General features: G+C 41.5%; 1 protein-coding gene across 1 annotated transcript in view; it reads left to right on the top strand.

Annotated features, from left to right (window-relative positions):
• The first annotated feature begins 309 nt into the window (after window positions 1–309).
• The window catches only part of dmrt1 (doublesex and mab-3 related transcription factor 1), a 57,431-nt gene continuing 33,385 nt past the window's right edge, over window positions 310–24,355 (top strand). Inside the window, exons 1-2 of the mRNA XM_061916639.1 lie at window positions 310–519; window positions 7,377–7,545. Coding sequence (XP_061772623.1) covers window positions 310–519; window positions 7,377–7,545 — 379 coding nt within the window. The remainder of the gene's footprint in view (window positions 520–7,376; window positions 7,546–24,355) is intronic.

Raw genomic sequence — 24,355 nt, 5'->3', positions numbered from 1 at the left:
ACAGGGAGGCCCGAAAATAAGCCCGCTAAAGTTACGTTACTCGACGCCTCCTTGGATGGGAGGTCTTGTGAAGACAAGTCAAGGTCCGGAGAACAGTGCTCTTCAATCTGGCCAACACCGCCGTTTTTCGGCCAGGATAAAAAGCTACAAGCTTGCGTCACATGACGTGGACACCAATGAATGCCCGGCGAACAACTCCCACACTTATTGAAGAGATGAAGAAGAAAAAAAAAAAGAAGTTGCGATAGCAGGACTTCAGAGCCTCCGCCACGCTGAGCGCCGCTTCAGTTCCCCCAGCGCCTTCCCGACATGAGCAAGCACGCTCGGCAGGTGACCCCGCTGGGCGAGCGGGCCACGTCCCCCGGCAAGGGCCAGAAAAGGATCCCCAAGTGCTCCCGCTGCAGGAACCACGGCTTCGTGTCGCAGCTGAAGGGACACAAGCGCTTCTGCAAGTGGAAGGACTGCCAGTGCCAAAAGTGTCGGCTGATCGCCGAGCGGCAGAGGGTCATGGCGGCGCAGGTACCGAACCCACGCACCTGTTTGAGCTCCTTAACGAGCTCCTGTGATGATGCTTCTTAGGGCAACATTTTGCATTTGGCTACTGTCTCTTCTTTGACATTTAGGGGGCCACTTTTGTAAAATATTTATTATTTTATTTATTACCTCAACTCATACAGTCCTGGTCAAAAGTTTACGTACACTTGTACGGAACATTATGTCACGGCTGTCTTGAGCTTCCAATTATTTCTACAACTCTTTATTTTTTTGGTGATAGAGTGATTGGAGCACATACTTCGTTTAGGAATTTATTATGTGTCTACATAAAATATGAGCACATCTGCTGGGTCTTAAGTATACATACAGCAATGTTAATCAATCAATCAATGTTTATTTATATAGCCCTAAATCACGAGTGTCTCAAAGGGCTGCACGACATTAATGTGAATGACTGAGAAACCTTGGAGAGGACCGCAGATGTGGGTGACCTCCCAACCCCGACCCCATTTTAAGTGATAATAATAACACATAATTATGCCTGATTAGCACTAATCTATAAGTGAAGTGAAGTATAATTATATAGCGCTTTTCTCGAGTGACTCAAAGCGCGTTCCATAGTGAAACCCAATATCTAAGTTACATTTTAAACCAGTGTGGGTGGCACTGGGAGCAGGTGGGTAAAGTGTCTTGCCCAAGGACACAACGGCAGTGACTAGGATGGCGGAAGCGGGAATCGAACCTACAACCCTGGAGTTACCGGCACGGCCAGTCTACCAACCGAGCTATGCCGCCCCATCTGCTGGGTCAAAAGTATACATACAGCAATGTTAATCAATCAATGTTAATTTATATAGCCCTAAATCACGAGTGTCTCAAAGGGCTGCACGACATTAATGTGAATGACTGAGAAACCTTGGAGAGGACCGCAGATGTGGGTGACCTCCCAACCCCCGCCCTCATTTTAAGTGATATAATAATAACACATTATTATTACAATATGCCTGATTAGCACAAATCTATAAGTGAAGTGAAGTATAATTATATAGCGCTTTTCTCGAGTGACTCAAAGCGCGTTCCATAGTGAAACCCAATATCTAAGTTACATTTTAAACCAGTGTGGGTGGCACTGGGAGCAGGTGGGTCAAGTGTCTTGCCCAAGGACACAACGGCAGTGATTAGGATGGCGGAAGCGGGAATCGAACCTACAACCCTGGAGTTACCGGCACGGCCGCTCTACCAACCGAGCCATGCCGCCCCATCTGCTGGGTCAAAAGTATACATACAGCAATGTTAATCAATCAATCAATCAATGTTAATTTATATAGCCCTAAATCACGAGTGTCTCAAAGGGCTGCACAAGCCACGACGACATCCTCAGTTCGGAGCCCACATAAGGGCAAGGAAAAACTCCTTGACTATGAGAAACCTTGGAGAGGACCGCAGATGTGGGTGACCCCCCCAACCCCCGCCCCCATTTTAAGTGATAATAATAACACATAATTATTACAATATGCCTGATTAGCACTAATCTATAAGTGAAGTGAAGTGAAGTATATTTATATAGCGCTTTTCTCGAGTGACTCAAAGCGCTTTACATAGTGAAACCCAATATGTAAGTTACATTTAAACCAGTGTGGGTGGCACTGGGAGCAGGTGGGTAAAGTGTCTTGCCCAAGGACACAACAGCAGTGACTAGGATGGCGGAAGCGGGAATCGAACCTGCAACCCCTCAAGTTACTGGCACGGCCGCTCTACCAACCGAGCCATGCCGCCCCATCTGCTGGGTCAAAAGTATACATACAGCAATGTTAATCAATCAATGTTAATTTATATAGCCCTAAATCACGGGTGTCTCAAAGGGCTGCACAAGCCACGACGACATCCTCGGTTCGGAGCCCACATAAGGGCAAGGAAAAACTCCTTGACTATGAGAAACCTTGGAGAGGACCGCAGATGTGGGTGACCCCCCAACCCCCGCCCCCATTTTAAGTGATAATAATAACACATAATTATTACAATATGCCTGATTAGCACTAATCTATAAGTGAAGTGAAGTGAATTATATTTATATAGCGCTTTTCTCGAGTGACTCAAAGCGCTTTACATAGTGAAACCCAATATGTAAGTTACATTTAAACCAGTGTGGGTGGCACTGGGAGCAGGTGGGTCAAGTGTCTTGCCCAAGGACACAACGGCAGTGACTAGGATGGCGGAAGCGGGAATCGAACCTGCAACCCTCAAGTTACTGGCACGGCCGCTCTACCAACCGAGCCATGCCGCCCCATCTGCTGGTTCAAAAGTATACATACAGCAATGTTAATCAATCAATCAATGTTTATTTATATAGCCCTAAATCACGAGTGTCTCAAAGGTGCACGACATTAATGTGAAGGACTGAGAAACCTTGGAGAGGACCGCAGATGTGGGTGACCCCCCAACCCCCGCCCTCATTTTAAGTGATAATAATAACACATAATTATTACAATATGCCTGATTAGCACAAATCTATAAGTGAAGTGAAGTATATTTATATAGCGCTTTTCTCGAGTGACTCAAAGCGCTTTACATAGTGAAACCCAATATCTAAGTTACATTTAAACCAGTGTGGGTGGCACTGGGAGCAGGTGGGTAAAGTGTCTTGCCCAAGGACACAACGGCAGTGACTAGGATGGCGGAAGCGGGAATCGAACCTGCAACCCCTCAAGTTGCTGGCACGGCCGCTCTACCAACCGAGCTATGCCGCCCCATCTGCTGGGTCAAAAGTATACATACAGCAATGTTAATCAATGTTTATTTATATAGCCCTAAATCACGAGTGTCTCAAAGGGCTGCACGACATTAATGTGAATGACTGAGAAACCTTGGAGAGGACCGCAGATGTGGGTGACCCCCCAACCCCCGCCCCCATTTAAAGTGATAATAATAACACATAATTATTACAATATGCCTGATTAGCACTAATCTATAAGTGAAGTGAAGTATAATTATATAGCGCTTTTCTCGAGTGACTCAAAGCGCGTTCCAAAGTGAAACCCAATATCTAAGTTACATTTTAAACCAGTGTGGGTGGCACTGGGAGCAGGTGGGTAAAGTGTCTTGCCCAAGGACACAACGGCAGTGACTAGGATGGCGGAAGCGGGAATCGAACCTACAACCCTCGAGTTACTAGCACAGCCGCTCTACCAACAGAGCCATGCCGCCCCATCTGCTGGGTCAAAAGTATACATACAGCAATGTTAATCAATCAATCAATGTTTATTTATATAGCCCTAAATCACGAGTGTCTCAAAGGGCTGCACAAGCCACGACGACATCCTCGGTTCGGAGCCCACGTAAGGGCAAGGAAAAACTCACAACCCGGTGGGACATCAATGTGAATGACTGAGAAACCTTGGAGAGGACCGCAGATGTGGGTGAACCCCCAACCCCCGCCCCCATTTTAAGTGATAATAATAACACATAATTATTACAATATGCCTGATTAGCACGAATCTATAAGTGAAGTGAATTATATTTATATAGCGCTTTTCTCGAGTGACTCAAAGCGCGTTCCATAGTGAAACCCAATATCTAAGTTACATTTTAAACCAGTGTGGGTGGCACTGGGAACAGGTGGGTCAAGTGTCTTGCCCAAGGACACAACGGCAGTGACTAGGATGGCGGAAGCGGGAATCGAACCTGCAACCCTCAAGTTGCTGGCACGGCCGCTCTACCAACCGAGCTATGCCGCCCCATCTGCTGGGTCAAAAGTATACATACAGCAATGTTAATCAATGTTAATTTATATAGCCCTAAATCACGAGTGTCTCAAAGGGCTGCACGACATTAATGTGAATGACTGAGAAACCTTGGAGAGGACCGCAGATGTGGGTGACCTCCCAACCCCCGCCCTCATTTTAAGTGATATAATAATAACACATTATTATTACAATATGCCTGATTAGCACGAATCTATAAGTGAAGTGAATTATATTTATATAGCGCTTTTCTCGAGTGACTCAAAGCGCGTTCCATAGTGAAACCCAATATCTAAGTTACATTTAAACCAGTGTGGGTGGCACTGGGAGCAGGTGGGTAAAGTGTCTTGCCCAAGGACACAACGGCAGTGACTAGGATGGCGGAAGCGGGAATCAAACCTGCAACCCCTCAAGTTGCTGGCACGGCCACTCTACCAACCGAGCTATGCCGCCCCATCTGCTGGGTCTTAAGTATACATACAGCACTGTTAATCAATCAATGTTAATTTATATAGCCCTAAATCACGGGCGTCTCAAAGGGCTGCACAAGCCACGACGACATCCTCGGTTCGGAGCCCACGTAAGGGCAAGGAAAAACTCCTTGACTATGAGAAACCTTGGAGAGGACCGCAGATGTGGGTGACCACCCAAACCCCGCCCCCATTTTAAGTGATAATAATAACACATAATTATTACAATATGCCTGATTAGCACTAATCTATAAGTGAAGTGAAGTATATTTATATAGCGCTTTTCTCGAGTGACTCAAAGCGCTTTACATAGTGAAACCCAATATCTAAGTTACATTTAAACCAGTGTGGGTGGCACTGGGAGCAGGTGGGTAAAGTGTCTTGCCCAAGGACACAACGGCAGTGACTAGGATGGCGGAAGCGGGAATCGAACCTACAACCCTGGAGTTACCGGCACGGCCGCTCTACCAACCGAGCTATGCCGCCCCATCTGCTGGTTCAAAAGTATACATACAGCAATGTTAATCAATCAATCAATGTTAATTTATATAGCCCTAAATCACGAGTGTCTCAAAGGGCTGCACAAGCCACGGCGACATCCTCGGTTCGGAGCCCACGTAAGGGCAAGGAAAAACTCCTTGACTATGAGAAACCTTGGAGAGGACCGCAGATGTGGGTGACCCCCCAAACCCCCGCCCTCATTTTAAGTGATAATAATAACACATAATTATTACAATATGCCTGATTAGCACTAATCTATAAGTGAAGTGAAGTATAATTATATAGCGCTTTTCTCGAGTGACTCAAAGCGCTTTACATAGTGAAACCCAATATGTAAGTTACATTTAAACCAGTGTGGGTGGCACTGGGAGCAGGTGGGTAAGTGTCTTGCCCAAGGACACAACGGCAGTGACTAGGATGATGGAAGCGGGAATCGAACCTACAACCCTGGAGTTACCGGCACGGCCGCTCTACCAACCGAGCTATGCCGCCCCATCTGCTGGGTCAAAAGTATACATACAGCAATGTTAATCAATCAATGTTCATTTATATAGCCCTAAATCACGAGTGTCTCAAAGGGCTGCACGACATTAATGTGAATGACTGAGAAACCTTGGAGAGGACCGCAGATGTGGGTGACCCCCCAGCCCCCGCCCCCATTTTAAGTGATAATAATAACACATAATTATTACAATATGCCTGATTAGCACTAATCTATAAGTGAAGTGAAGTATATTTATATAGCGCTTTTCTCGAGTGACTCAAAGCGCGTTCCATAGTGAAACCCAATATCTAAGTTACATTTTAAACCAGTGTGGGTGGCACTGGGAGCAGGTGGGTAAAGTGTCTTGCCCAAGGACACAACGGCAGTGACTAGGATGATGGAAGCGGGAATCGAACCTGCAACCCTCAAGTTGCTGGCACGGCTACTCTACCAACCGAGCTATGCCGCCCCATCTGCTGGTTCAAAAGTATACATACAGCAATGTTAATCAATCAATCAATGTTTATTTATATAGCCCTAAATCACAAGTGTCTCAAAGGGCTGCACAAGCCACGACGACATCCTCGGTTCGGAGCCCACATAAGGGCAAGGAAAAACTCCTTGACTATGAGAAACCTTGGAGAGGACCGCAGATGTGGGTGACCACCCAAACCCCCGCCCCCTTTTTAAGTGATAATAATAACACATAATTATTACAATATGCCTGATTAGCACTAAGCTATAAGTGAAGTGAAGTATATTTATATAGCGCTTTTCTCGAGTGACTCAAAGCGCTTTACATAGTGAAACCCAATATCTAAGTTACATTTAAACCAGTGTGGGTGGCACTGGGAGCAGGTGGGTAAAGTGTCTTGCCCAAGGACACAACGGCAGTGACTAGGATAATGGAAGCGGGAATCGAACCTGCAACCCTCAAGTTGCTGGCACGGCCACTCTACCAACCGAGCTATGCCACCCCATTATGATTAAAACATATATATATATATATATTCTGGCAAATCTAGAAAATCTGTAAAATCCAATTTAAATCTTATTTAAAAGTTTTTTGAATTTATTTTAAAATTTTTGTTCAGGAAAATCTAAAAGAAATAATGATTTGTCTTTGTTAGAAATATAGCTTGGTCCAATTTGTTATATATTCTAACAAAATGCAGAGTGGATTTTAACCTATTTAAAACATGTCATCAACATTTTAAAATTAATCTTAATCAGGAAAAATTACTAATGATGTTCCATAAATTATTTTTAAACATTTTTTCAAAAATATTCGAATTAGCTAGTTTTTCTCTTCATTTTTTTCGGTTGAATTTTTGAATTTTAAATAGTCGAAATTAATGATAAAATATTTTTCAAAATTTAATTTTCATTTTTTTCGTGTTTTCTCCTCTTTTAAACCATTCAATTAAGTGTTTTTTTCGTAATTTATTCTCTACAAAAAAACCTTCCGTAAAAGGAAAAAAAATGTACGACGGAATGACAGACAAAAATACCCATTTTTTTTAATATATAGGTAAATTGAGCAAATTGGCTATTTCTGGCCATTTATTTAAGTGTATCAAACTGGTAGCCCTTCGCATTAATCAGTACCTAATAAGTAGCTCTTGGTTTCAAAAAGGTTGTTGACCCCTGCTTTTTATACAACATTTACATTTTTTTCCCGCCCAGGTGGCCCTCAGAAGGCAACAAGCTCAGGATGAGGAGCTCGGGATTTATAATCCGGTCGATCTTTGCAGTCCGGGCTCGGCGATGAAGCCCGAAAGCGGCGCCGAATGCTTTTTCACTGTGGACGGTCGAGTCCTGGCCTCGAACCCCGCTTCCTCTCTTGGCGCCACAGGTGAGTCATTGGTCGGTCCACGTGCGTTACCCGTCATTATTCACTCTTTGCCGGTCAGCCTACGTGCCCATCATCGGCAACATCGTATGACTCCTTGGTCGGGTTTGATTACATCAGTCATTGGCCAGTCTAGATGTAAACCTTGACATGCAGAACAAGTGAACGGTCAGTCTATGTGTCAATCCAAATATCCATTACAAGTTATTGGTCCAGTCTAAGTTATTGATCAATATGCCTGATTTGTGCATTCATGCACAGTATGAAACGTTTGGTGGACAAAAATGAGATAAAGAGGGAGTGCCACAAAACTCGTCTTTCCGTGGCGGCGTTGAAGAAAGTTGTACACGTAAACAAAGCTCTTGAGTCACACTCCACACAACGGTGAGTGATTACATAATAATATGGGACTTTTTAAATTATTCACCCTTCATTGGTCAGTCTACAAGTCAGGGTCAACCCAGTCTATGTGGTTTACCGGGTGAAAGTATTGGTCAGTCTACACGCCAATTGTTGTAGTACCTGTGGTTGATCAGGTTAACGCAATTCCAGTGGTTTGTCAGATTCAAGTGGTCTTTGGTCAGTCTACATGCAATTTATTCACCCTTCATTGGTCAGTCTACATGTCAGGGACAACCCAGTCTAAGTGGTTTACCAGGTGAAAGTATTACCTCATCATTGGTCAGTCTACACGCCAGTTGTTGTAGTACCTGTGATTGGTCAGGTTAAATCGTTCACCTTTCATTGGTCAGTCGGATACGAGTAAAGAGACAAGTGGAAGTATTTACTAGTTATTGGTCAATCAAAATGTCAATGAAAACCCAGTTTAAGTGGTTTGTCAGATTCAAGTGGTCTTTGGTCAGTCTACATGCAATTTATTCACCCTTCATTGGTCAGTCTACATGTCAGGGACAACCCAGTCTAAGTGGTTTACCAGGTGAAAGTATTACCTCATCATTGGTCAGTCTACACGCCAAATATTGTAGTACCTGTGATTGGTCAGGTTAAATCGTTCACCTTTCATTGGTCAGTCGGACACGAGTAAAGAGACAAGTGGAAGTATTTACTAGTTATTGGTCAATCAAAATGTCAATGAAAACCCAGTTTAAGTGGTTTGTCAGATTCAAGTATGCACTCATCATTGGTCAGTCTACATGCCAATTGTTGTGATACCTGTGATTGGTCAGGCTAAACCATTCACCTTGCATTGGTCAGTCGGATAAGAGGAAGAAGACGGGTGGGAGTATTTACCAGTCATCGGTCAATCCAAATGTCAGTGAAAACCCAGTTCAAAGGCTTTGTCAGATCAAAGTATTCACTCATCATTGGTCAGTCTACATGTCAGGGACAATCCAGTGTAAGTGTTTTACCGGGTGAAAGTATTCCCTCATCATTGGTCAATCTACACGCCAATTGTTGTAGTACCTGTGATTGATCAGGTTAAATCATTCACCTTTCATTGGTCAGTCGGACAAGAGTAAAGAGACAAGTGGAAGTATTTACTAGTTATTGGTCAATCAAAATGTCAGTGAAAACCCAGTTTAAGTGGTTTGTCAGATTCAAGTATGCACTCATCATTGGTCAGTCTACATGCCAATTGTTGTAATACCTGTGATTGGTCAGGCTAAACCATTCACCTTGCATTGGTCAGTCGGATAAGAGGAAGAAGACGGGTGGGAGTATTTACCAGTCATTGGTCAATCCAAATGTCAGTGAAAACCCAGTTCAAGGGGTTGGTCAGATTAAAGTATTCACTCATTGGTCAGTCTACATGCAATTTGCTACATAGAGGGTTATTGCTTGGTCGGTTTGAATTATTCACCCTTCATTGGTCAGTCTACATGCCAGGGACAACCCAGTATAGTGGTTTACCCGGTGAAAGTATTCCCTCATCATTGGTCAGTCTACACGGCAATTCTTGTCTTTCCAATGATTGATCAGGTTAAATCGTTTACCTTTTATTGGTCAATCGGATAAGAGGAAGAAGACGGATGGAAGTACTTACTCGTTATTGGTCAATCAAAATGTCAGTGAAAACCTAGTTCCGGTGGTTTGTCAGTTTAAAGTATTCACTCATTGGTCAGTCTACATGCAAATTTCTACATATAGTACCAGTGATTAGTCAGGTTGAATTATTCACCCTTCATTGGTCAGTCCAAAATTAAGGGACAACCCAGTCTAAGTGGTTTACCAGGTGAAAGTATTCCCTCATTATTTATTGGTCAGTCTACACACCAATTGTTGTCTTTCCAATGATCGATCAGGTTAAATCGTTCATCTTTCATTGGTCAGTCGGATAAGAGGAAGAAGACGGATGGAAGTACTTACTCGTTATTGGTCAATCAAAATGTCAGTGAAAACCTAGTTCCGGTGGTTTGTCAGTTTAAAGTATTCACTCATTGGTCAGTCTACATGCAAATTGCTACATATAGTACCAGTGATTAGTCAGGTTGAATTATTCACCCTTCATTGGTCAGTCTACATGGCAATTCTTGTCTTTCCAATGATTGATCAGGTTAAATCGTTCACCTTTCATTGGTCAGTCGGATAAGAGGAAGAAGACGGATGGAAGTACTTACTCGTTATTGATCAAGGATCATAATGTCAGTGAAAACGCAATTTAAGTGGTTTGTCAGATTCAAGTATTCACTCATCATTGGTCAGTCTACATGCAATTTTCTACATAGAGTGTTATTGCTTGGTCGGGTTAAATTATTCACCCTTCATTGGTCAGTCTACATGTCAGGGACAACCCAGACTAAGTGGTTTACCGGGTGAAAGTATTCCCTCATCATTGGTCAGTCTACACGCCAATTGTTGTAGTACCTGTGATTGAGTCAGGTTAAATCGTTCACCTTTCATTGGTCAGTCGGATAAGAGTAAAGAGACAAGTGGAAGTATTTACTAGTTATTGGTCAATCAAAATGTCAGTAAAAACACAGTTTAAATGGTTTGTCAGATTAAAGTATTCACTCATTGGTCAGTCTACATGCAATTTGCTACATAGAGGGCCAGTGATTAGTCGGGTCAAATTATTCACCCTTCATTGGTCAGTCTACATGTCAGGGACAACCCAGTCTAAGTGGTTTACCGGGTGAAAGTATTCCTTCAACATTGGTCAGTCTACACGCCAATTATGTCTTTCCAATGATCGGTCAGGTTAAATCGTTCACCTTTCATTGGTCAGTCGGATAAGAAGAAGAAGACGGATGGAAGTACTTACTCGTTATTGATCAATCATAATGTCAGTGAAAACAATTTAAGTGGTTTGTCAGATTCAAGTATTCACTCATCATTGGTCAGTCTACATGCAATTTTCCACATAGAGTGTTATTGCTTGGTCGTGTTGAATTATTCACCCTTCATTGGTCAGTCCAAAATTCAGGGACAACCCAGTCTAAGTGGTTTACCGGGTGAAAGTATTCCCTCATCATTGGTCAGTCTACACGCCAATAGTTGTCTTTCCAATGATCGATCAGGTTAAATTGTTCAGCTTTCATTGGTCAGTCGGATAAGAGGAAGAAGAAGGATGGAAGTACTTACTCGTTATTGGTCAATCATAATGTCAGTGAAAACGCAATTTAAGTGGTTTGTCAGATTCAAGTATTCACTCATCATTGGTCAGTCTACATGCAATTTTCTACATAGAGTGTTATTGCTTGGTCGGGTTAAATTATTCACCCTTCATTGGTCAATCTACATGTCAGGGACAACCCAGTCTAAGTGGTTTACCGGGTTGAAGTATTCCCTCATCATTGGTCAGTCTACACGCCAATTGTTGTAGTACCTGTGATTGGTCAGGCTAAATCGTTCACCTTTCATTGGTCAGTCGGATAAGAGTAAAGAGACAAGTGGAAGTATTTACTAGTTATTGGTTAATCAAAATGTCAATGAAAACCCAGTTTAAGTGGTTTATCAGATCAAATTATTCACTCATCATTGGTCAGTCTACATGCAATTTGCTACATATAGTATCAGTAATTAGTCGGGTTGAATTATTCACCCTTCATTGGTCAGTCTACATGTCAGGGACAACCCAGACTAAGTGGTTTACCGGGTGAAAGTATTCCCTCATCATTGGTCAGTCTACACGCCAATTGTTGTTTTTCTAATGATTGATCAGGTTAAATCGTTTACCTTTCATTGGTCAGTCGGATAAGAGGAAGAAGAAGGATGGAAGTACTTACTCGTTATTCGTCAATCATAATGTCAGTGAAAACGCAATTTAAGTGGTCTGTCAGATTCAAGTATTCACTCATCATTGGTCAGTCTACATGCAATTTGCAACATAGAGTGTTATTGCTTGGTCGGGTTGAATTATTCACCCTTCATTGGTCAGTCTACATGTCAGGGACAACCCAGTCTAAGTGGTTTACCGGGTTGAAGTATTCCCTCATCATTGGTCAGTCTACACGGCAATTCTTGTCTTTCCAATGATTGATCAGGTTAAATCGTTCACCTTTCATTGGTCAGTCGGATAAGAGAAAGAAGACGGATGGAGGTATTTACTCATCATCGGTCAATCCAAACGTCAGTGAAAACCGAGTTCAAAGGGTTTGTCAGATCAAAGTATTCACTCATCATTGGTCAGTCTACATGCAATTTGCCAGATATAGTATCAGTAATTAGTCGGGTTAAATTATTCACCCTTCATTGGTCAGTCTACATGTCAGGGACAACCCAGTCTAAGTGGTTTACCGGGTGAAAGTATTCCCTCATCAGTGGTCAGTCTAAACGCCAATTGTTGTAGTACCTGTGATTGGTCAGGTTAAATCGTTCACCTTTCGTTGGTCAGTCGGATAAGAGTAAAGAGAAAAGTGGAAGTATTTACTAGTTATTGGTCAATCAAAATGTCAGTAAAAACACAGTTTAAATGGTTTGTCAGATTAAAGTATGCACTCATCATTGGTCAGTCTACATGCCAATTGTTGTAATACCTGTGATTGGTCAGGCTAAACCATTCAGCTTGCATTGGTCAGTCGGATAAGAGGAAGAAGACGGGTGGGAGTATTTACCAGTCATCGGTCAATCCAAATGTCAGTGAAAACCAAGTTCAAGGGGTTGGTCAGATTAAAGTATTCACTCATTGGTCAGTCTACATGCAATTTGCTACATAGAGGGTTATTGCTTGGTCGGTTTGAATTATTCACCCTTCATTGGTCAGTCTACATGTCAGGGACAACCCAGTATAGTGGTTTACCCGGTGAAAGTATTCCCTCATCATTGGTCAGTCTACACGGCAATTCTTGTCTTTCCAATGATTGATCAGGTTAAATCGTTTACCTTTTATTGGTCAATCGGATAAGAGGAAGAAGACGGATGGAAGTACTTACTCGTTATTGATCAATCAAAATGTCAGTGAAAACCTAGTTCCGGTGGTTTGTCAGTTTAAAGTATTCACTCATTGGTCAGTCTACATGCAAATTGCTACATATAGTACCAGTGATTAGTCAGGTTGAATTATTCACCCTTCATTGGTCAGTCCAAAATTAAGGGACAACCCAGTCTAAGTGGTTTACCGGGTGAAAGTATCCCCTCATTATTTATTGGTCAGTCTACATGGCAATTCTTGTCTTTCCAATGATCGATCAGGTTAAATCGTTCATCTTTCATTGGTCAGTCGGATAAGAGGAAGAAGACGGATGGAAGTACTTACTTGTTATTGATCAATCATAATGTCAGTGAAAACGCAATTTAAGTGGTTGGTCAGATTAAAGTATTCACTCATCATTGGTCAGTCTACATGCAATTTTCTACATAGAGTGTTATTGCTTGGTCGGGTTGAATTATTCACCCTTCATTGGTCAGTCTACATGTCACGGACAACCCAGTCTAAGTGGTTTTCCGGGTAAAAGTATTCCCTCATCATTGGTCAGTCTACACGCCAATTATGTCTTTCAAATGATCGATCAGGTTAAATCGTTCACCTTTCATTGGTCAGTCGGATACGAGGAAGAAGACGAATGGAAGTATTTACTCCTCATCGGTCAATCCAAATGTCAGTGAAAACCCAGTTCAAGGGATTTGTCAGATTCAAGTATTCACTCATCATTGGTCAGTCTACATGCCAATTGTTGTAATACCTGTGATTACTCAGGTTAAATCGTTCACCTTTCATTGGTCAGTCTGATAAGAGGAAGAAGACGGATGGAGGTATTTACTCGTTATCGATCAATCAAAATGTCAGTGTGAGCCTACTTCCAGTGGTTTGTCAGATTAAAGTATTCACTCATTGGTCAGTCTACATGAAATTTGCTACATATAGTACCAGTGATTGGTCGGGTTAAATTATTTACCCTTCATTGGTCAGTCTACATGTCAGGGACAACCCAGTATAGTGGTTTACCAGGTGAAAGTATTCCCTCATCATTGGTCAGTCTACACGGCAATTCTTGTCTTTCCAATCATTGATCAGATTAAATCGTTCACCTTTCATTGGTCAGTCGGATAAGAAGAAGAAGACGGATGGAAGTACTTACTCGTTATTGATCAATCATAATGTCAGTGAAAACAATTTAAGTGGTTTGTCAGATTCAAGTATTCACTCATCATTGGTCAGTCTACATGCAATTTTCTACATAGAGTGTTGTTGCTTGGTCGGGTTGAATTATTCACCCTTCATTGGTCAGTCCAAAATTCAGGGACAACCCAGTCTAAGTGGTTTACCGGGTGAAAGTATTCCCTCATCATTGGTCAGTCTACACGGCAATTCTTGTCTTTCCAATGATCGATCAGGTTAAATTGTTCACCTTTCATTGGTCAGTCGGATAAGAGGAAGAAGACGGATGGAAGTACTTACTCGTTATTGATCAATCATAATGTCAGTGAAGTGAAAACGCAATTTAAGTGGTTTGTCAGATTCAAGTATTCACTCATCATTGGTCAGTCTACATGCAATTTTCTACATAGAGTGTTATTGCTTGGTCGGGTTAAATTATTCACCCTTCATTGGTCAGTCTACATGTCAGGGACAACCCAGTCTAAGTGGTTTACCGGGTGAAAGTATTCCCTCATCATTGGTCAGTCTAAACACCAATTGTTTTAGTACCTGTGATTGGTCAGGCTAAATCGTTCACCTTTCGTTGGTCAGTCGGATAAGAGGAAGAAGATGGATGGAAGTATTTACTCGTTATTGATCAATCAAAATGTCAGTGGAAACGCAATTGAAGGGGTCTGTCAGATTCAAGTATTCATTCATCATTGGTCAGTCTACATGCAATTCGCTCCATAGAGTGCCATTGATTGGTCGGGGAAATTATTCACCCTTCATTGGTCGGTCTACATGTCAGGGACAACCCAGTCTAAGTGGTTTACCGGGTGAAAGTATTCGCTCTTCATAGGTCAGTCTACACGCCAATTATGTCTTTCCAATGATCGATCAGGTTAAATTGTTCACCTTTCATTGGTCAGTCGGATAAGAAGAAGAAGACGGATGGAAGTACTTACTCGTTATTGATCAATCATAATGTCAGTGAAAACGCAATTTAAGTGGTCTGTCAGATTCAAGTATTCACTCATCATTGGTCAGTCTACATGCAATTTGCAACATAGAGTGTTATTGCTTGGTCGGGTTAAATTATTCACCCTTCATTGGTCAGTCTACATGTCAGAGACAACCCAGTCTAAGTGGTTTACCGGGTGAAAGTATTCCCTCATCATTGGTCAGTCTAAACACCAATTGTTTTAGTACCTGTGATTGGTCAGGCTAAATCGTTCACCTTTCGTTGGTCAGTCGGATAAGAGGAAGAAGATGGATGGAAGTATTTACTCGTTATTGATCAATCAAAATGTCAGTGAAAACGCAATTTAAGTGGTCTGTCAGATTCAAGTATTCACTCATCATTGGTCAGTCTACATGCAATTTGCAACATAGAGTGTTATTGCTTGGTCGGGTTGAATTATTCACCCTTCATTGGTCAGTCTACATGTCAGGGACAACCCAGTCTAAGTGGTTTACCGGGTTGAAGTATTCCCTCATCATTGGTCAGTCTACACGCCAATTGTTGTAGTACCTGTGATTGGTCAGGTTAAATCGTTCACCTTTCATTGGTCAGTCGGATAAGAGTAAAGAGACAAGTGGAAGTATTTACTAGTTATTGGTCAATCAAAATGTCAATGAAAACCCAGTTTAAGTGGTTTATCAGATCAAATTATTCACTCATCATTGGTCAGTCTACATGCAATTTGCTACATATAGTACCAGTGATTAGTCGGGTTAAATTATTCACCCTTCATTGGTCAATCTACATGTCAGGGACAACCCAGTCTAATTGGTTTACCGGGTGAAAGTATTCCCTCATCATTGGTCAATCTACACGCCAATTGTTGTAGTACCTGTGATTGATCAGGTTAAATCGTTCACCTTTTATTGGTCAGTCGGATATGAGTAAAGAGACAAGTGAAAGTATTTACTAGTTATTGGTCAATCAAAATGTCAATGAAAACCCAGTTTAAGAGGTTTATCAGATCAAATTATTCACTCATCATTGGTCAGTCTACATGCAATTTGCTACATATAGTATCAGTAATTAGTCGGGTTGAATTATTCACCCTTCATTGGTCAGTCTACATGTCAGGGACAACCCAGTCTAACTGGTTTACCGGGTGAAAGTATTCCCTCATCATTGGTCAGTCTACACGGTAATTCTTGTCTTTCCAATCATTGATCAGGTTAAATTGTTCAGCTTTCATTGGTCAGTCGGATAAGAGGAAGAAGACGGATGGAAGTACTTACTCGTTATTGATCAATCATAATGTCAGTGAAAACGCAGTTCAAGGGATTTGTCAGATTCAAGTATTCACTCATCATTGGTCAGTCTACATGCCAATTGTTGTAATACCTGTGATTACTCAGGTTAAATCGTTCACCTTTCATTGGTCAGTCTGATAAGATGAAGAAGACGGATGGAGGTATTTACTCGTTATCGATCAATCAAAATGTCAGTGTAAGCCTACTTCCAGTGGTTTGTCAGATTAAAGTATTCACTCATTGGTCAGTCTACATGAAATTTGCTACATATAGTACCAGTGATTGGTCGGGTTAAATTATTCACCCTTCATTGGTCAGTCTACATGTCAGGGACAACCCAGTATAGTGGTTTACCAGGTGAAAGTATTCCCTCATCATTGGTCAGTCTACACGGCAATTCTTGTCTTTCCAATCATTGATCAGATTAAATCGTTCACCTTTCATTGGTCAGTCGGATAAGAAGAAGAAGACGGATGGAAGTACTTACTCGTTATTGATCAACCATAATGTCAGTGAAAACGCAATTTTTGTGGTTGGTCAGATCAAAGTATTCACTCATCATTGGTCAGTCTACATGCAATTTGCTACATAGAGTGTTATTGCTTGGTCGGGTTGAATTATTCACCCTTCATTGGTCAGTCTACATGTCACGGACAACCCAGTCTAAGTGGTTTTCCGGGTAAAAGTATTCCCTCATCATTGGTCAGTCTACACGCCAATTGTTGTAGTACCTGTGATTGGTCAGGTTAAATCGTTCACCTTTCATTGGTCAGTCGAATAAGAAGATGGATGGAAGTATTTACTCGTTATTGATCAATCATAATGTCAGTGAAAACAATTTAAGTGGTTTGTCAGATTCAAGTATTCACTCATCATTGGTCAGTCTACATGCAATTTTCTACATAGAGTGTTATTGCTTGGTCGGGTTGAATTATTCACCCTTCATTGGTCAGTCCAAAATTCAGGGACAACCCAGTCTAAGTGGTTTACCGGGTGAAAGTATTCCCTCATCATTGGTCAGTCTACACGGCAATTCTTGTCTTTCCAATGATTGATCAGGTTAAATCGTTCACCTTTCATTGGTCAGTCGGATAAGAGGAAGAAGACGGATGGAGGTATTTACTCATCATCGGTCAATCCAAACGTCAGTGAAAACCCAGTTCAAAGAGATTGTCAGATCAAAGTATTCACTCATCATTGGTCAGTCTACATGCAATTTGCTACATATAGTATCAGTGATTAGTCGGGTTACATTATTCACCCTTCATTGGTCAGTCTACATGTCAGGGACAACCCAGTCTAAGTGGTTTACCGGGTGAAAGTATTCCTTCATCATTGGTCAGTCTACACGCCAATTGTTGTCTTTCCAATGATCGATCAGGTTAAATCGTTCACCTTTCATTGGTCAGTCGGATAAGAGGAAGAAGACGGATGGAAGGACTTACTCGTTATTGGTCAATCAAAATGTCAGTGAAAACCTAGTTTGTTGGTCAGTCGGATAAGAGTAAAGAGAAGTGGAGGTATTTACTAGTTATTGGTCAATCAAAATGTCAGTGAAAACCCAGTTCCGGTGGTTTGTCAGATTAAAGTATTCACTCATTGGTCAGTCTACATGCAAATTGTTACATGGAGTGCCATTGATTAGTCGAGTTAAATTATTCACCCTTCATTGGTCAGTCTACATGTCAGGGACAACCCAGTCTAAGTGGTTTACCGGGTGAAAGTATTCCCTCATCATTGGTCAGTCTACACGGCAATTCTTGTCTTTCCAATCATTGATCAGATTAAATCGTTCACCTTTCATTGGTCAGTCGGATAAGAAGAAGAAGACGGATGGAAGTACTTACTCGTTATTGATCAATCATAATGTCAGTGAAAACAATTTAAGTGGTTGGTCAGATTCAAGTATTCACTCATCATTGGTCAGTCTACATGCAATTTTCTACATAGAGTGTTATTGCTTGGTCGGGTTGAATTATTCACCCTTCATTGGTCAGTCCAAAATTCAGGGACAACCCAGTCTAAGTGGTTTACCGGGTGAAAGTATTCCCTCATCATTGGTCAGTCTACACGGCAATTCTTGTCTTTCCAATCATTGATCAGGTTAAATTTTTCAGCTTTCATTGGTCAGTCGGATAAGAGGAAGAAGACGGATGGAAGTACTTACTCGTTATTGATCAATCATAATGTCAGTGAAAACACAATTTAAGTGGTTGGTCAGATTTAAGTATTCACTCATCATTGGTCAGTCTAACCAGTGATTAGTCGGGTTGATTATTCACCCTTCGTTGGTCAGTCTACATGTCAGGGACAACCCAGTCTAAGTGGTTTTCCGGGTGAAAGTATTCCCTCATCATTGGTCAGTCTACACGGCAATTCTTGTCTTTCCAATCATTGATCAGATTAAATCGTTCACCTTTCATTGGTCAGTCGGATAAGAAGAAGAAGACGGATGGAAGTACTTACTCGTTATTGATCAATCATAATGTCAGTGAAAACACAATTTAAGTGGTTTGTCAGATTCAAGTATTCACTCATCATTGGTCAGTCTACATGCAATTTTCTACATAGAGTGTTATTGATTGGTCGGGTTGAATTATTCACCCTTCATTGGTCAGTCCAAAATTCAGGGACAACCCAGTCTAAGTGGTTTACCGGGTGAAAGTATTCCCTCATCATTGGTCAGTCTACACGCCAATTGTTGTCTTTCCAATCATTGATCAGGTTAAATTGTTCAGCTTTCATTGGTCAGTCGGATAAGAGGAAGAAGACGGATGGAAGTATTTACTCGTTATTGATCGATCAAAATGTCAGTGAAAACACAATTTAAGTGGTTGGTCAGATTAAAGTATTCACTCATCATTGGTCAGTCTACATGCAATTTTCTACATAGAGTGTTATTGCTTGGTCGGGTTGAATTATTCACCCTTCATTGGTCAGTCTACATGTCAGGGACAACCCAGTCTAACTGGTTTACCGGGTGAAAGTATTCCCTCATCATTGGTCAGTCTACACGGCAATTCTTGTCTTTCCAATCATTGATCAGGTTAAATTGTTCAGCTTTCATTGGTCAGTCGGATAAGAGGAAGAAGACGGATGGAAGTACTTACTCGTTATTGATCATGTCAGTGAAAACACAATTTAAGTGGTTGGTCAGATTTAAGTATTCACTCATCATTGGTCAGTCTAACCAGTGATTAGTCGGGTTGATTATTCACCCTTCGTTGGTCAGTCTACATGTCAGGGACAACCCAGTCTAAGTGGTTTACCGGGTGAAAGTATTCCCTCATCATTGGTCAGTCTAAACACCAATTGTTTTAGTACCTGTGATTGGTCAGGCTAAATCGTTCACCTTTCGTTGGTCAGTCGGATAAGAGGAAGAAGATGGATGGAAGTATTTACTCGTTATTGATCAATCAAAATGTCAGTGAAAACGCAATTTAAGTGGTCTGTCAGATTCAAGTATTCACTCATCATTGGTCAGTCTACATGCAATTTGCAACATAGAGTGTTATTGCTTGGTCGGGTTGAATTATTCACCCTTCATTGGTCAGTCTACATGTCAGGGACAACCCAGTCTAAGTGGTTTACCGGGTTGAAGTATTCCCTCATCATTGGTCAGTCTACACGCCAATTGTTGTAGTACCTGTGATTGGTCAGGTTAAATCGTTCACCTTTCATTGGTCAGTCGGATAAGAGTAAAGAGACAAGTGGAAGTATTTACTAGTTATTGGTCAATCAAAATGTCAATGAAAACCCAGTTTAAGTGGTTTATCAGATCAAATTATTCACTCATCATTGGTCAGTCTACATGCAATTTGCTACATATAGTACCAGTGATTAGTCGGGTTAAATTATTCACCCTTCATTGGTCAATCTACATGTCAGGGACAACCCAGTCTAATTGGTTTACCGGGTGAAAGTATTCCCTCATCATTGGTCAATCTACACGCCAATTGTTGTAGTACCTGTGATTGATCAGGTTAAATCGTTCACCTTTTATTGGTCAGTCGGATATGAGTAAAGAGACAAGTGAAAGTATTTACTAGTTATTGGTCAATCAAAATGTCAATGAAAACCCAGTTTAAGAGGTTTATCAGATCAAATTATTCACTCATCATTGGTCAGTCTACATGCAATTTGCTACATATAGTATCAGTAATTAGTCGGGTTGAATTATTCACCCTTCATTGGTCAGTCTACATGTCAGGGACAACCCAGTCTAACTGGTTTACCGGGTGAAAGTATTCCCTCATCATTGGTCAGTCTACACGGTAATTCTTGTCTTTCCAATCATTGATCAGGTTAAATTGTTCAGCTTTCATTGGTCAGTCGGATAAGAGGAAGAAGACGGATGGAAGTACTTACTCGTTATTGATCAATCATAATGTCAGTGAAAACGCAGTTCAAGGGATTTGTCAGATTCAAGTATTCACTCATCATTGGTCAGTCTACATGCCAATTGTTGTAATACCTGTGATTACTCAGGTTAAATCGTTCACCTTTCATTGGTCAGTCTGATAAGATGAAGAAGACGGATGGAGGTATTTACTCGTTATCGATCAATCAAAATGTCAGTGTAAGCCTACTTCCAGTGGTTTGTCAGATTAAAGTATTCACTCATTGGTCAGTCTACATGAAATTTGCTACATATAGTACCAGTGATTGGTCGGGTTAAATTATTCACCCTTCATTGGTCAGTCTACATGTCAGGGACAACCCAGTATAGTGGTTTACCAGGTGAAAGTATTCCCTCATCATTGGTCAGTCTACACGGCAATTCTTGTCTTTCCAATCATTGATCAGATTAAATCGTTCACCTTTCATTGGTCAGTCGGATAAGAAGAAGAAGACGGATGGAAGTACTTACTCGTTATTGATCAACCATAATGTCAGTGAAAACGCAATTTTTGTGGTTGGTCAGATCAAAGTATTCACTCATCATTGGTCAGTCTACATGCAATTTGCTACATAGAGTGTTATTGCTTGGTCGGGTTGAATTATTCACCCTTCATTGGTCAGTCTACATGTCACGGACAACCCAGTCTAAGTGGTTTTCCGGGTAAAAGTATTCCCTCATCATTGGTCAGTCTACACGCCAATTGTTGTAGTACCTGTGATTGGTCAGGTTAAATCGTTCACCTTTCATTGGTCAGTCGAATAAGAAGATGGATGGAAGTATTTACTCGTTATTGATCAATCATAATGTCAGTGAAAACAATTTAAGTGGTTTGTCAGATTCAAGTATTCACTCATCATTGGTCAGTCTACATGCAATTTTCTACATAGAGTGTTATTGCTTGGTCGGGTTGAATTATTCACCCTTCATTGGTCAGTCCAAAATTCAGGGACAACCCAGTCTAAGTGGTTTACCGGGTGAAAGTATTCCCTCATCATTGGTCAGTCTACACGGCAATTCTTGTCTTTCCAATGATTGATCAGGTTAAATCGTTCACCTTTCATTGGTCAGTCGGATAAGAGGAAGAAGACGGATGGAGGTATTTACTCATCATCGGTCAATCCAAACGTCAGTGAAAACCCAGTTCAAAGAGATTGTCAGATCAAAGTATTCACTCATCATTGGTCAGTCTACATGCAATTTGCTACATATAGTATCAGTGATTAGTCGGGTTACATTATTCACCCTTCATTGGTCAGTCTACATGTCAGGGACAACCCAGTCTAAGTGGTTTACCGGGTGAAAGTATTCCTTCATCATTGGTCAGTCTACACGCCAATTGTTGTCTTTCCAATGATCGATCAGGTTAAATCGTTCACCTTTCATTGGTCAGTCGGATAAGAGGAAGAAGACGGATGGAAGGACTTACTCGTTATTGGTCAATCAAAATGTCAGTGAAAACCTAGTTTGTTGGTCAGTCGGATAAGAGTAAAGAGAAGTGGAGGTATTTACTAGTTATTGGTCAATCAAAATGTCAGTGAAAACCCAGTTCCGGTGGTTTGTCAGATTAAAGTATTCACTCATTGGTCAGTCTACATGCAAATTGTTACATGGAGTGCCATTGATTAGTCGAGTTAAATTATTCACCCTTCATTGGTCAGTCTACATGTCAGGGACAACCCAGTCTAAGTGGTTTACCGGGTGAAAGTATTCCCTCATCATTGGTCAGTCTACACGGCAATTCTTGTCTTTCCAATCATTGATCAGATTAAATCGTTCACCTTTCATTGGTCAGTCGGATAAGAAGAAGAAGACGGATGGAAGTACTTACTCGTTATTGATCAATCATAATGTCAGTGAAAACAATTTAAGTGGTTGGTCAGATTCAAGTATTCACTCATCATTGGTCAGTCTACATGCAATTTTCTACATAGAGTGTTATTGCTTGGTCGGGTTGAATTATTCACCCTTCATTGGTCAGTCCAAAATTCAGGGACAACCCAGTCTAAGTGGTTTACCGGGTGAAAGTATTCCCTCATCATTGGTCAGTCTACACGGCAATTCTTGTCTTTCCAATCATTGATCAGGTTAAATTTTTCAGCTTTCATTGGTCAGTCGGATAAGAGGAAGAAGACGGATGGAAGTACTTACTCGTTATTGATCAATCATAATGTCAGTGAAAACACAATTTAAGTGGTTGGTCAGATTTAAGTATTCACTCATCATTGGTCAGTCTAACCAGTGATTAGTCGGGTTGATTATTCACCCTTCGTTGGTCAGTCTACATGTCAGGGACAACCCAGTCTAAGTGGTTTTCCGGGTGAAAGTATTCCCTCATCATTGGTCAGTCTACACGGCAATTCTTGTCTTTCCAATCATTGATCAGATTAAATCGTTCACCTTTCATTGGTCAGTCGGATAAGAAGAAGAAGACGGATGGAAGTACTTACTCGTTATTGATCAATCATAATGTCAGTGAAAACACAATTTAAGTGGTTTGTCAGATTCAAGTATTCACTCATCATTGGTCAGTCTACATGCAATTTTCTACATAGAGTGTTATTGATTGGTCGGGTTGAATTATTCACCCTTCATTGGTCAGTCCAAAATTCAGGGACAACCCAGTCTAAGTGGTTTACCGGGTGAAAGTATTCCCTCATCATTGGTCAGTCTACACGCCAATTGTTGTCTTTCCAATCATTGATCAGGTTAAATTGTTCAGCTTTCATTGGTCAGTCGGATAAGAGGAAGAAGACGGATGGAAGTATTTACTCGTTATTGATCGATCAAAATGTCAGTGAAAACACAATTTAAGTGGTTGGTCAGATTAAAGTATTCACTCATCATTGGTCAGTCTACATGCAATTTTCTACATAGAGTGTTATTGCTTGGTCGGGTTGAATTATTCACCCTTCATTGGTCAGTCTACATGTCAGGGACAACCCAGTCTAACTGGTTTACCGGGTGAAAGTATTCCCTCATCATTGGTCAGTCTACACGGCAATTCTTGTCTTTCCAATCATTGATCAGGTTAAATTGTTCAGCTTTCATTGGTCAGTCGGATAAGAGGAAGAAGACGGATGGAAGTACTTACTCGTTATTGATCATGTCAGTGAAAACACAATTTAAGTGGTTGGTCAGATTTAAGTATTCACTCATCATTGGTCAGTCTAACCAGTGATTAGTCGGGTTGATTATTCACCCTTCGTTGGTCAGTCTACATGTCATTGACAACCCATTTCACGTCCAAGTAGTTTGTCAGGTTAAAGTAGTCACGCATCATCGCTCCGTCTGCTTGCCACTCATTACACGTAGGACTACTCTTTTCAAAAACATGGACTGGTCATTGGTCAGTCTACACACCAAACCAATAGTCCCAGCAAAACGCCGGCTCCTTCAAAGGAGAACACAACAATGTGTCGTTGTTCCAGTCCTGCTTGCTACAAAACACACAAGCAACAATGAGGGGCTGAGGCGTGGACAGAAGTCAGGCGTGGACGCTGATATTGGACGATGCAAGCACAGGTCAAGGCTGCGGACCCGGACAGGCGAGCAAGGAGGAGGCGAGCACACGGGGGGGACGTGGCGGCGATAAGAAGCGCCGGCGAGCGGGAAGAGACCGCGGACGGCGATGCGCGCTGTCGGATCTGAGAAGAATGTGGCCT

The sequence above is a fragment of the Nerophis ophidion genome, linkage group LG01 (genome assembly GCF_033978795.1).
Source record: "Nerophis ophidion isolate RoL-2023_Sa linkage group LG01, RoL_Noph_v1.0, whole genome shotgun sequence".
NCBI classification, from domain to species: Eukaryota; Metazoa; Chordata; class Actinopteri; order Syngnathiformes; family Syngnathidae; genus Nerophis; species Nerophis ophidion.
Note: the sequence above shows the minus strand (reverse complement) of the source record. Positions and strands in the feature narration are given on the sequence as shown.